The sequence below is a fragment of the Stenella coeruleoalba genome (genome assembly GCF_951394435.1).
Source record: "Stenella coeruleoalba genome assembly, chromosome: 2".
NCBI classification, from domain to species: Eukaryota; Metazoa; Chordata; class Mammalia; order Artiodactyla; family Delphinidae; genus Stenella; species Stenella coeruleoalba.
Genome location: NC_137147.1, coordinates 28,928,874 through 28,941,961, shown reverse-complemented (window position 1 = coordinate 28,941,961; position 13,088 = coordinate 28,928,874). Strand labels below are relative to the sequence as shown.

At 50.1% G+C, this 13,088-nt stretch overlaps 2 protein-coding genes across 7 annotated transcripts in view; one reads left to right on the top strand and one right to left on the bottom strand.

Moving 5' to 3' along the window:
- Window positions 1-6,363, top strand: part of DCAF4 (DDB1 and CUL4 associated factor 4) — a 31,670-nt gene extending 25,307 nt beyond the window's left edge. For 2 of the 3 annotated variants that reach the window (XM_079914738.1, XM_079914737.1), the window contains exons 12-14: window positions 583-756; window positions 1,113-1,227; window positions 3,095-6,363. In XM_079914738.1, coding sequence (XP_079770864.1) covers window positions 583-756; window positions 1,113-1,227; window positions 3,095-3,288 — 483 coding nt within the window. In that variant the 3' untranslated portion in view covers window positions 3,289-6,363. The remainder of the gene's footprint in view (window positions 1-582; window positions 757-1,112; window positions 1,228-3,094) is intronic. The other variant, XM_079914739.1, reaches the window with a different exon arrangement.
- A 1,588-nt stretch (window positions 6,364-7,951) lies between these two features.
- ZFYVE1 (zinc finger FYVE-type containing 1) overlaps window positions 7,952-13,088 on the bottom strand; it is a 74,511-nt gene continuing 69,374 nt past the window's right edge. For 2 of the 4 annotated variants that reach the window (XM_079914736.1, XM_079914735.1), the window contains exons 7-10: window positions 12,863-13,033; window positions 11,943-12,123; window positions 11,299-11,412; window positions 7,952-9,797 (exon numbers count right to left, since the gene is read on the bottom strand). In XM_079914736.1, the coding sequence (XP_079770862.1) occupies window positions 9,565-9,797; window positions 11,299-11,412; window positions 11,943-12,123; window positions 12,863-13,033 (699 nt within the window). In that variant the 3' untranslated portion in view covers window positions 7,952-9,564. The remainder of the gene's footprint in view (window positions 9,798-11,298; window positions 11,413-11,942; window positions 12,124-12,862; window positions 13,034-13,088) is intronic. The other 2 variants (XM_079914734.1, XM_079914733.1) reach the window with 1 other exon arrangement.

Genomic DNA, 13,088 nt, shown 5'->3' with positions numbered 1-13,088 from the left:
GCGGAGCGGCTGTGCCCGTGAGCCATGGCCACTGGGCCTGCGCGTCCGGAGCCTGTGCTCCGCAGCGGGAGAGGCCACAGCAGTGAGAGGCCGGCGTACCGCAAAAAAAAAAAAAATGCCACCTTTCTTTAAAAGGGTGGAAGATGTGCCAACCTGCTTTGGGCAATAAGCACAGAATTCATTATTCAGGTTTCTTCAGCCATCTTCCCACTCAGTCTGGGACCCCATGTCTTACCAGGATTTCTGATCTGTCTTACTCCACTCTCATCACCCAGCTTCTCACTAACGACCTGGGAGGAGTGGGGGCACACCCTCACTTCACGGGGAGGGGTTCAGGGTGAGGCCTTAGGGACCAGTTGGCAGCCAGCGGGGAGGACACTGGAGGGACTCATGGTGTCCAGTTCTTGACCCTTTGATAAGGAGCCCTTCCATCTCCACTGAGGCTCAAACCCTAACCAACCTGCTCCACGCATACCTCTGACCTAGGGGCTGGGATAGGGGAGGGGAGGCAGGGGTGTATTCTGGAGGGCACACCCCTCCCAGCCTTGGGAGGGAGGTACTGAGCAGGCCCCCTTTCCGCAGGCTCCTTTGCTGTTTAATGGCTGTCGTTCCGGCGAAATCTTTGCCATTGATCTCCGTTGTCGAAATCAGGGCAAGGGCTGGAAAGCCACCCGCCTGTTACATGACTCAGCAGTTACCTCTGTGCAAATCCTGCAAGAGGAGCAATGCCTGATGGCATCCGACATGGCTGGAACGGTACGGATACCACTGACTTTCTCCAGCCGCTGGAGCTGGCTCTGGGTGGGGGGAGGGGCTCTGTAGGAGAGACCCTGACGTCAGATGGCGGCCGGGGAAAGGCGTCTGGAGACCAGGGGAGTTGGGAGTTGTGCGGGGCAGCTGCTTTGCTGCCCGCTGGGAGCCGAATCTGGTCTAAACAGACGTGAAACTGGTCATGGTGCTTTTGATGGACTCTGTGGCTCGGGGGTTTGAGACATATTTTCTAACTTGAAGAGGTCTTTGGAGACCACCTCGCCCTCTCTGGCTTCGTGCCTGGGCTTCACCAGTGTACCTGTTGGACCCTCCCTAACCGCCCCTTGTGCTTCTTCCCACAGATCAAGCTGTGGGACCTGAGGACCACTAAGTGTATTAGGCAGTACGAAGGGCACGTGAACGAGTATGCCCACCTGCCCCTGCACGTGCATGAGGAAGAAGGAATCGTGGTGGCAGGTACCTGGGGAGGAGGAGATCATCCCATCAAACACTGTCCCTTAGGAGCGCCAGCAACTTAAGCAGATAAGGGAGAAATTACTGTAAAACGAAACTGAATAAAGGGGATTTTGGACAGTTGGGGTCAGGGAGTTAAGATAGGATGTAGAGTTGGACATTAGTAAGCAACAGTTTTAACACTCACCAGGTGGATAGCCCTGTGTCCCCACGTGACTGGGCAAATGTCACTTCAGTTACAGATGAGGGAGGAGCAATAAAACAGTGGTTTAGGAGCCCTGGGTGTGGAGTTTAAGCCTATTCACCAGGTCAGCATTCAGTGTGACCCTCAATCCCATCGTGCAGCTGTCCTGTCGAAAAGCTTGGGCTCCCTGTTCTTTGTGCTCCCGTTTCCACCAGAGGATGCTAAGAAAAGAGCTGGAGGTCATTGTAAAGGAACCTGGTTCCTTTAACACCACTGCTGTGAACCCATGATTTGTAGAATAGAAGCAGAGCTTTCTAGCAGCAAACCCCCTTGAAAGGAGTTAACAAGTTGATCACAGATTATATGATTATTTGGCAGTTTGACAAACGAAATAGTAGGCCCTTGGCATTAAGGAATATGTTTCCAGTCTTCACAGATGTCAAATTTTCTAATTCCTACGGAAAGTATTTATTTGCGATGAAACTTTCTGTGGCTAAGAAGCATCACTTGGCTAGAACTTCCTTAGACTTATTTACTACTGTCACCACCACCAGTAATTAGCTTCCTTAAGTCTGTTTTCCACAAATTTTCATCTCCAGAGAGTTTCTGTGTTCTGGACAGTAGAAAAGATATGAGCCTTGTTGAGAGGCAGATGTGGGGAGTGGGCTGGCTGCAGTAATCCTTGAATTGTACAACCTGAATGAACCACAGCTAAGGTCAGAGTCAACTCAGATGGTCAAAAGCACACTAAAATCCATGATGCCTAAGGTCTGCCCTTCTCCCCCTGAAGATCTCCAGTAGCACATATTTCCTATCTGAGTTGCTGTAACCAGTGGTGTCAGGTATCAGATTCCTCTCAACTATGAACCCTGAAAGACTATGAAGTCTTATGAACTGAATCATTAAACCAGAAAATGCTCTGGGGAGAGTTGTCACGTGATTTGTCCCCAGGATGTAATGAAGTTATGAGATCTTCCTGGTTACTCTCTCATAAAAAGGAAATCAGCTGCATGTCATCTAGAACAGGTGGCCTGGGCTCCCTCTTGAATAGCCCTTGTCACCAAGAAAAGCAGAATGGGTCACCCGATAGCCAAGATGCCCCGTGAACACCCCAGGGTGTCACAGCCAGCCAGTGCATCTTGTCACTTTGAACACCTGCAATCAGTGGTTCTAGAGCACCAGGGCAACCTGTAACTTTAATTTTCTTTTTCTTATTCATTCATTCATTTATGGCTGCGTTGGGTCTTCATTGCTGTGCACAGGCTTTCTCTAGTTGCGGCGGGTGGGGGCTACTCTTCATTGCGGTGCGTGGGCTTATCATTGCGGTGGCTTCTCTTGTGGAGCACGGGCTCTAGGCGCGCAGGCTTCAATAGTTGTAGCAGGCTGAGTAGTTGTGGCGCATGGGCTTAGCTGCTCCACGGCATGTGGGATCTTCCCGGACCAGGGCTTGAACCCGTGTCCCCTGCATTGGCAGGTGGATTCTTAACCACTGCACCACCAGGGAAGTCCTGTAACTTTAATTTTCAAAAGGGACATCTTATCAGTAGAAATAATTTCCATTTGTGAGTTTGTTTGGCTCATGTGAAATCACCTTTAGCCCTTAGGAATCATAGAAGCCAGGGCCACAGGTACACAGGCTCTCTGCATTCTCTCACTAACTTGCTGCGTGTCTTCCCTCTTTCTTAGTGGGCCAGGACTGCTACACGAGAATCTGGAGCCTCCATGATGCCCAGCTGCTCAGAACCATACCCTCCCCACACCCCACTTCCAAGGCCGACATTCCCAGTGTGGCCTTCTCTTCTCGGCTCGGGGGCTTCCGGGGAGCGCCAGGGCTGCTCATGGCCATCCGACAGGACCTTTACTGCTTCTCCTACAGCTAATTCTGGAGGTTGCAGCCTGGAGAGCCGTGGATGTGACTCAGGGGAGCATAGGTAGCCATATTTTTGCCACAATTGCCATTTTCAGTGAGGGCATTTCAGATGGATGCTCTTGTGTGTGCATATCCCATCCGCCCAGCTGCCGGGGAAAAGGTGCTGTATGTTACGTGGAGACACTTCAGTTATTTCAGTTAAGTTGTGGGTTCAAGAAGCTTAAAAGTCCTTTTCATAAAAGGTACCTATTTCCTTGTTGAATTCCTTAGAATAGTTCTCCACCTTTTTTTTTTTTTTTTAACAAAAAATACTTTTCTAAGGGCTGAAGATTGACAATAACTAAAGCTGCTGCTTTCACCAAAAGCCCTTTCAAGAAGCCTAATGATGAAACTGGGTGAGACTGTTGACAGTCAGTGCCTGGGTCCCAGAAAGACATGCATCTATACTTGAGAAAGCCAGCTGGAGAGAAGGGGGAGTCATTTATCTGAGTCTCTAGAGATTTTACGGCTGAGTTGGGAATCATTAAACTAGCCTTCTCAAACTCACTCGATAACCAGTGTCAGATCTCTGGGATTCTCATTCATTACCATGTATAGGCATTGTAAGGAAAGATGGATCCTTTTAGATGCTAGACAGGCCTTAGCATGCATATGTTGAAGTACCTTCCAGAATGTTAGGTACAGCAGCTCCTGTTTCTATCATGGTGACCTGAATGTCAGATTCAAGGACCCCATCTCAAAGAAAATTGGCTTTGACTTTTGTAATCTAGGAGAAGCAGTTTGTGAGATGTTTATACAACGCATTAATACAAAGAGCCTTTCTACCAAACAATAAACTAGAACGTAGAAAGAACCAGACATGGCATGTTGCTTCTGTTAATGGTTTAGAAGATCGTGATGCTTGGCTGCTGTAGCATCAAACCAACATCTGCTCAAACCCAGTGTGAGGAAGAAACTGAGACCAGTTTTAATGGCTCTGCTGGAAAGCTTCCACTTGTTCCTGTGCCCCAAGAAGCTATGGACTACCTCAGCAGGCTCCCTGGCCCAGGGTGGGTTCAGCCTATGGGATGTAGCAGCAGGAAAGCAGAAGGCAGAAGACTGAGGGATTGTTAGTTCCCTGACTCCCCTTCTGCTGGGGTGTGGTGGGCTGTGGTTGTGTTCCTCTACCCAAGTCTACAGCTTCTGCTGGAACACAGCTCTCTGGATTCCAGTAACTTCTCTCCATTTGTCCCTTCAGACCTACGGCTAATAATTGCATCTCACTGTTGCTAGCCCAGGGTGCTTCACCAGTTGAACTCTCTTCAGTTACCCCCTTGAGTGTTATGCATCTGTGTCCTGCCAGAACCCTACTAGGTACAGAGAGAGCAATCCAAAAAACATGAGAGTATCAGATTGGTCATCTGGTAGATGAGCAATATGTGACAACAAATACTTTTAGTGCCTTAGGTTTTATAAATAACTTTCCTCCACCTTAGCTGACTTGATCCTTAAAACAACGTATGAAGGAGGTAGGACAGTAGTAATAACATAAAAATTATTAGCATCATTTTCTGGGCACAGAGAAATTGAATGACTTGCCTCCACGCAGACCTGTTAAGTGGAGAGCTGGGACTTGGAACCAGAAGAGATCACGTTCTCTACTTTCCACACTCCTCTATTTGCTGACAGTACTTGTGTATCACACACAGCTAGTGCTAAGGAGAAATCACAAAGTGGCTTGGTGCGAGTGTAAACATGCAGTGCTAACATTTCATATTTAATTGCTAAGTAAATGAACTTTTCTGGCACTCACCAAAGACTAAGAAGCTTGCCAGTTACCAAATTTCTTAGGTGTTTGTTTAATCTTTGAGACATCACCCCTGTATCTTTACAGCCTTGGCATACTGACCTGCACATAGGTCCCAGGAAATAGCTGTATGATTGAAGGGTCCTGGTGACCGCAGTCACAGCAGGGTCTTTTGGATTAATTTTGGTGACATGCCCCTCCCCAAGAGCACAAAAAAGCATAAGTGCTGAGCCATGACCCTAATATCACTCATACTTTTGCCCCCAAAGTTAAAAGTTCTCACAACAGACTAGTTTGTTCATTACATGATCTGCTCTTTACAGTCACTGGTATTGCACCTCTGGTGAAGAGCCTTTGCCACTATTCTGTACTATTTCAATGGAGCTGTGGCTATTCAGTCCAACTTTGATCTCACAGACAGTGGAGACGACTGACTACTCAGAATACCTGGTGAGTTCTGACATGTGGGGCTCTATCCCTGTATACCTCCCTAACTCATCAGCTGTGCCATAGCCCAAATTTCTTGCTAGGCAAATACAGTTGTCAAAGAATTAGTTTTATGTTTCCCTTAGGCTTTTAAGAAAAGGAGGTGGGGGACATCTTCAAAATCTGTTCTTTATCTTTAGTGAGCAGTCACTGCACCTAACATTTGGTCTAGAGCAACAGTCCCCAACCTTTTTGGCACCAGGGACCCGTTTTGCAGAAGACGGTTTTTCCACGGACCAGGGTGGGGGGCGGGGTGGGGGAACAACGGCAGATGAAGCTTCGCTTGCCCGCAGCTCACCTCCCGCTGTGCGGCCCAGATCCTAACAGGCCAGCAACCAATACGGGTCTGCGGCCCAGGGGTTGGGGACCCCTGGTCTAGAGTATATGAGAAGTGGTTAAACTCAGCAGAGAAGCTGATTAAGCATTTTGGTATGTTTGCTTCTTAGTGTCCCAAAGATTAGTATGTTGCACAGTCTGGAAGCATTTTTCACTTGCAGGTCTGTTGGGGCATTTTGCCCCATTCCCCAGGTGACAGTGAAAGGTAGCGAATGAGCAGGGGGTGGTGGCAGCAGCACTGAGCTCCAATAAACCCTTTGCTGTTTGCTTGCTGTAGCCTTCTAAACAGATGAGAACAGTGGCACAAACTGGTTACCAGAAATGTCCACAGATCAACACTTGGTGTCCCCCAACAAGGGCACCCAGAGACCAAGTAAGCCCCACTTACCTGTCAGCCCTCGATCTGCCCTGGTCTAAATCTTCCATGTTACCACCTCTGAAAACAACTGCAGGCTAAACTCAGTTTCTTCTTCCATTTCTCCATTCATGTATGTTAGTAAAAGCCTTTCCTTTCATTTTTATTTATTTTCTTTGGCCACGCCACGCTGCTTGTGGGATCTTAGTTCCCCGACCAGGGATTGAACCTGGGCCGTTGGCAGTGAAAGCACAGAGTCCTAACCACTGGACCTCCAGGGAATTCCCTGGGCCCACTCCTTTAAGTCTGCCTCTCCAGGCCACCCACCACATGGCCACTGCCACGGGAATGACCTTCCCAAAGATCCCTGCACTCAACGCCTTCTTGTACCTCGGAATAAAATGTGCCGCATCTTGAGATTTGATCACATGTGCCTCACCCTGTTGCCCCTTCTCCACCTCCCACCTGGTGCTCTCAGGACACATGTTACAAGTCCCTCCGTCATCTGGGCCTCTGCTCAAGCTGTCCTCCACTCCTTTCATCTGTTGAGTCTCAGCTTCACAGAAACCTCGAGGAAGCTTAGTTTCCCCAGCACTTGCCACATCTAGACACTTAGTATGTTGAATGAACCATTTTTGCCAGCATTATTCCCTTTTAATTCTTAGAACCCTACGAAGCACGTGAAGGTCACTCCTATATACCAAAGAAAAAGCTGAGAATAAAGCAATTTGTCCAAGGTCTCCTGCTAATAAGTAGCAGAGCCAACGGGGTCTCCTGCTCAAGAAATCTATTAGGCCCCATGTGTTGGAGGGAATGGAATTTTTACTTTTCCTCTGGAAGTTTAAGATCTCCTTAAGATAATTTTCTGGGACTTCCCTGGTGGCGCAGTAGTTAAGAATCCACTTGCCAGTGCAGGGCACACGGGTTCAAGCCTTGGCCTGGGAAGATCCCACATGCTGAGAGCAACTAAACCCATGTGACACAACTACTGAGCCTGTACTCTAGAGCCCATGAGCCACAGCCACTGAGCCCGTGTGCCACAACTACTGAAGCCCACATGCCTAGAGCCAGTGCACCGCAACAAAGAGTAGCTCCCGCTCGCCGCAAGTAGAGAAAGCCCGGGTGCAGCAACAAAGACCCAATGCAGCCAAAAATAAATTAATTAATTTTGGGGCTTCCCTGGTGGCGCAGTGGTTGAGTCCGCCTGCCGATGCAGGGGACGCGGGTTCGTGCCCTGGTCCGGGAAGATCCCACATGCCGCAGAGCTGCTGGGCCCGTGAGCCATGGCCGCTGAGCCTGCACGTCCGAAGCCTGTGCTCCGCAACGGGAGAGGCCACAACAGTGAGAAGCCCGCGTACCGCAAAAAAAATTATTAATTTTTTAAAAAAAGAAAAGAAAAAGATGAACCCTGGGTATGTAGGGCAAGAAAAGAGAACCTTTGGTTATTTTGACACCGGGTTACCTTCTTTTCCTCTACCGGTCTGACTAGTGTAAGGAAGAGAGTTCGGAAGACTTTTATGCATCCTCCCTATGTGGTCCAGCATCCTCCCATGCTCAGGGGCGCCCCTAAATGACAGAACAGGAGACAGTGGATAGCGGTTGTTCAACAGGAGCTGAACAGACAAAGCAAAGCAGGGCAGAGGAACAAAGAGCGACAGGTACAAAGCGAGAAAAGTCTTTTCCCAGGGTTTCCATAGGTCACTAGTAACACCTACTCTCTTCTGTGATGACAGAGGATTTGCCGGGGAATAAACTGAGGTATTTACAGGTAAAATATACCTCTCACTTGGCTTCTGCTCTAAAAGCCACCAGCTACTTTCTTAACTAGAAAGAGGTAGCAAGATACACGGATGAAGTTAAAGGAAAGAAGCAGCACAGTCCATATTCCGCAGGAAGATTCCTTTATAACGGCGAATTTAATAATACACAGTACTAGAGCAGGGCCTCGGTCATAGGCCATAGGAGGCAGTAAGGAAGCAGGTCTGAGAGGGACCAACACATTCCAGGGCTCACGTTACAGTAACACTCACGCCACGCACCTCCCTGAAGCTCGGCCCACCCACCAGTTCAGTCAAGAACTGTGTCACTTTTAATTCTTCATTTTTGGCCACTGACGATAAAATCCACCATGATGACAGCATTTCAGCACAACAGTCTCTTTCCAGTCACAATAGAAATGGATGTCCCAGCTCTTGAGAAACAAAGTTCATCTGATTTCTCTTGCCAGGACCGGAGAGAGAATTTTTTCTTAGTGGTCTGTTGAAATATTTATATATACTTAAAAAAAAAACCCACTAACAGTCCATTCTGTGCTCTGTTTCCCTGGAATATTTCTCATGATCACCCCTCCAACAGCTAGAGGGGTCGTGTGTCTGGGAATAAAGAATTAAGATGCTTCAAAACAAGCAAAAACCCTAGTGCAACACTCAGTAGATGGTGGGCTCAAGGGGGTTGGTAGGGGAGGGAAGCAGGTGCTCTATTTCTGGGCAGGGAAAGCCAAGTGCTCGCATAGACGGAAGCATCAACAAGCAGGAAACACTGGGGAAGGCCCATCTCCTTCCGTGTTCCCCCTGTATGAGGGCCATCGCGTCACCTGCACTTGGACTTCTGAGGTCTGAGGCCCGTACCCCCCACCTGCCACCCATCCATGACCTGCATGCTAAGCTGGGTGGTCTCTGACCACGACAGGCCTAGGCAAGGAATTGGGATCCGACTCTGGAGGGCCCAGGGAGATCCTCCACAGGCTATCCCAAGCGAGAAGTACCTGGGAAGCTCACTTGCCCCAGCAGCTGAGGGGCATGAAGGCTTCGAAGGCTCGGAAAGAAGCAGCAAAAGGTGACTAGCAACGCAGTGGCCTTGGACATGGCTCGGTTTTGTGGGGAAGACCTGCTGCCACTGCCACCTGATTCTGTGCTGGGGACAGACTGTGCAGGTCTTCACAGCCAGCAGCAGCCTGAATACACTCCATGTTCCTTTCATATGTATATACAGGGTGTGTGCGTGTGTGTGTGTGTGTGTGTGTGTGTGTGTTAGTTATATGTATAACTTTTAACTGAAATAAAATGCGATGGATTCAGGTTCGTTCCCCTTCGCTATAAGCTGCTCGGTCCCCTGCCCTGAGGGGTTCGTGCCTTCAGGCCCGCCACCAGGCTCACCCTGGCTCGCCATCTGTCCTACCCCCCACCGTGGGAAAGTGGCCTCAGGATGAGCAGAGAGGACACATACCACAACAGGTGACCAGGAGGAGGGCCTACCTCAGCGAGATTTCATTTCTAACCCTGAGAACCTAAGGAATTGTGAAGGACTCGGAGAGGGAGCTGGGGTTAAAGGTCACCAGGCTTTTTATTGCAGTTAAAGCAGACTCGGACAGGATGGTCCCAGCCTCGAGAGGGGACAGCCCGTCGGTCGTGGGAACACTCGTCACAGAAGCCCTGTCCGCAGGCCCGGCAGTGGTGCTTGGAAAGCTTGACGCTGAACTCCTTCCGGCAGTTATGGCAGTGCAGGATCTCATGGTCTGGTACCCAGTACGCCGGCCTGGCCGCATCCTTCACCAGACCTGCAGCACGGAAGGAACCATGGCAGGCGGCACACGTGGGACCCATCACCCCGAGTTCCACGAGGCAAGAAGCCATCCGCAGACACTTCACTGGCTCTCAGTCTAACTGCACACAGATCACCCCCTTCCACCCAGGTCTCCTTCACCGCCTACCACCCAGGTCAGGATCTCTGGGGCTGGGACCTAGGCACTGACATTTGTGTATCTACTGAGCTCTCCAGGTGAGCCTAAAGTGGGGCTGAATTAAGAACCAATGGAGTAACAATAAAGAGGTTTGGGCTTTGGAGTCAGGACATACCTTCACCCCAGTTCCACTGAGCCTAAGTCAGTTGGTAGCTGCGGGATTAAGAAGTTCCTTAAATTCTCAGGGCCTTAGTTTACTCATCTTTAACAACACACCTTCAAAAGTGGTTACAGGATTACAAGAAATAATGTGTCTGATGCACTGGGACCCAATGGCCAGTGAGGGCTCAGCAGGTGAGCACCTGTGAGCACAGTTGGCAGACTTTGTGCCAAGGGCAGCCCCTGCCTCTCCCGGTTACCCCTGAGAGCAGATGCAACCTGAGCATCAAGCCTCGACAAATCCATCTATTCCCACACCCTGAAGTCAAAAACTCATCATCAGCTCATTCTGTGAGCCACAGTGATTAAATCTAATCCAAGCAGTTTCCATCACACCCACCCAGGAACCCTTGGTCTCTCCCCTACAATGGGCTTAAATACCCTAGGCCCGGCCAGCCCTGCCTAAGCCCTCCACACGCTGGCGGGGCTTCCCTTCCTCTCCCTCTTCCCATCCTGGTTATAAGCACCCCTCACATTCAGAGGTGAGTGGCTGTCTTAAATCTTAAAGGAATAACAGTTTGGCTGGTGTGGCGGATTAAAGACAGCCACAAATTCTTTGATAACCTGCCCCCTCCCTCGAATCTAGGCAGGCTCTGTGACTACAGCAGACTGTAGCAGAAGAGCCAGTTTCTAGGCCCAGGCCTGTCTCAGAGTCCTGAGCCACCATGTAAGAAGCCCACCACCACTGGAGAAACCACGTGGAGAGGCCTGGAGAATATGGGGAATGGCGGGAGGAGTTCTCCTGAGCCCAGCCTTCGAGGCATCCCTGCCAGGCTACCCAGCATGTAAGTGAGGTTGGCTTGGCCCCTCGAGACCAGTCCACCTACCAAACTGGAAAATCCAGCAGTAATTCCAGTCAATGCCACTTGGAGCAAAATAATTGCCCTTCCTGTGAGACATGATAAAATGCGGGTTGTTTTAAGCCTTTACATTTTCAGGTAGTTTGTTATGCAGCAATAAATGATATAAGAGGATGGCCTCCAGGAATAAACATGAAACCACCAAGGTATTCAGCAGAAGCAAATGTAAATTTTCAGTCACTTCCTTGCTGCCCAACTCAATCTAGGTCAGTAAGACTTTGACAAAACAACAGCCCAAGGCACTATGAAAGCCCTCATCCCACATACACTGCACCCAAGAGAGGCACTGCCAGGCCCACCTAGTGGTATGTCAATGGCTGTCACCACAGCTCCCAAAGTGTTCTGCACGGCCTCGCCCACCTTCCGAGCAATCAGCGTCCCGCCTTCATCGTCTGCCTGTGCCTCAGTAACATCTGCAGACAATGATGAAGGAAAAGCTGTTATCTCTTAGTCATTTCCCAAATGGAAAACTCAGGGGCAACAGCAGAGCATTCTGGATGCTTCTCCCAGGGTACCACTGTGCTGTCCTGCAAGGATGGCAAGGGTCTGGGCTATGGGCACCAACACTGCAGCCGGTGAGATCTGTTAGTCCTTTACCTCAACCCTCTGGGGCTATTTTATAACCTTCCTTTACAGTGAGCCAGAAGGGTTCAAGGAGCATGACCTAGAACCTCCTCCAGAGATAAGACTCAGTCTAAAGCCTGTGGTAAACACAGGACAGGTTTAACACGCCCCCTCCCCCCCCGCCCCGGAAGGAATAGCACCCCAGGACCCTGTTAACAAAGAGCTTAGAGGATAACTGGGCAAGACCGGGGAGCAACTACTCTCAGAAGAGTGACGTGGTGAGGAACAGGGTCAGGCAGGTGGGAGTCCCGTTCCCAACACCCAGTGCCAAGGAGAGAGGTTCCCCCTCCACCCATGCAGTTCCCGGGCCCCACGTTACCTAACTGGGAATTCCTGGCTTCATAGCAGTTGTCACACACCCGCACGGGCGCAGGGCCCCAGCCCCGCTCCGGCACTGGCCGGGTCTTGGATGAACAGCTGTCACAGAAGCCCTCCCCACAGGCCCGGCAGTGATGCTTGGTGTCGTTATCTTTAAAGGATGTAGCGCACTTGTTGCAGCTCTGTTCCAAGCCCAAAACAGAGAGGCAGGTAACATTCATGTCTGCTCAGCTGAGAAAGTCAACCCGGGGGAGATGCCCAGGACCATCTGGGAATGGCAGGACCCTGATGATCCCAAAGGATGGGACCTAAGATCTCCAGCCACATGAAAATACCCACTACTGAAGCACAGCGGTGATTAACATTTTCTTCCAAGAAGTGCCTGGAAAGGTACCAAATCCATCTGGCTGAGTCACAGGGTTCCAGAAGGGACTACACCAATCCCAGCTAAGAGAGCCATGAGGATTCACTGCTTTCACGGCTTCTCAAAAGAGCCTCTGGGAAGCTGATGAGGAACGGGTTTCCTGTCACAAGTGCTTGGGCCAAAGCTGGGTGCTCCCTTTCTGTAGGTGCCATGAGGTTTATGTCTCAAGCTGAGGATGACCCTAAATGACCTCTAATGGCCCCTTTTCCTCCAGATTCTATACGTATGACCTCAGACATCTGACCAATAATAACTGGCCCTTGCAGGGAAAGAAACTAAAATCCACCGCAAGGAAAATACTTGGAAAATAACAAAGGGAAATCAGTGGGCAAAGAGGACACTGGCTGCCTCGGCATACCCCACCCTTTCCAACACTCTGAGAGCTAATCCGAGAGAGAAATTCAGAGCCTCCCTCACAGAGCAAGCTTAGGACAGGGCAAAGCGGCACAAGCAGAACGGGCCGTGCCAGGGATGCAGGGCACCCTGCCACACCATACCAGGATCTGGGAGTTGGGCCTCCAGTAGGCAGGGGCGATCTGGTCTGTCAGCCAGGACGTCACAGCCTTGGTGGGCCCAAGGCTAAGCTCAGACACCGACTGAGCCATGAAGTTCATCCCATCCAAGAGGCGCTGGGCAGCATTGTTGTTGTCCTTCAGAAATCCATCAGTCTGAAATGAAAATGCAGGTTCCCATCATGCTCTGAGCAAAGGGAGTAAAAAGAAG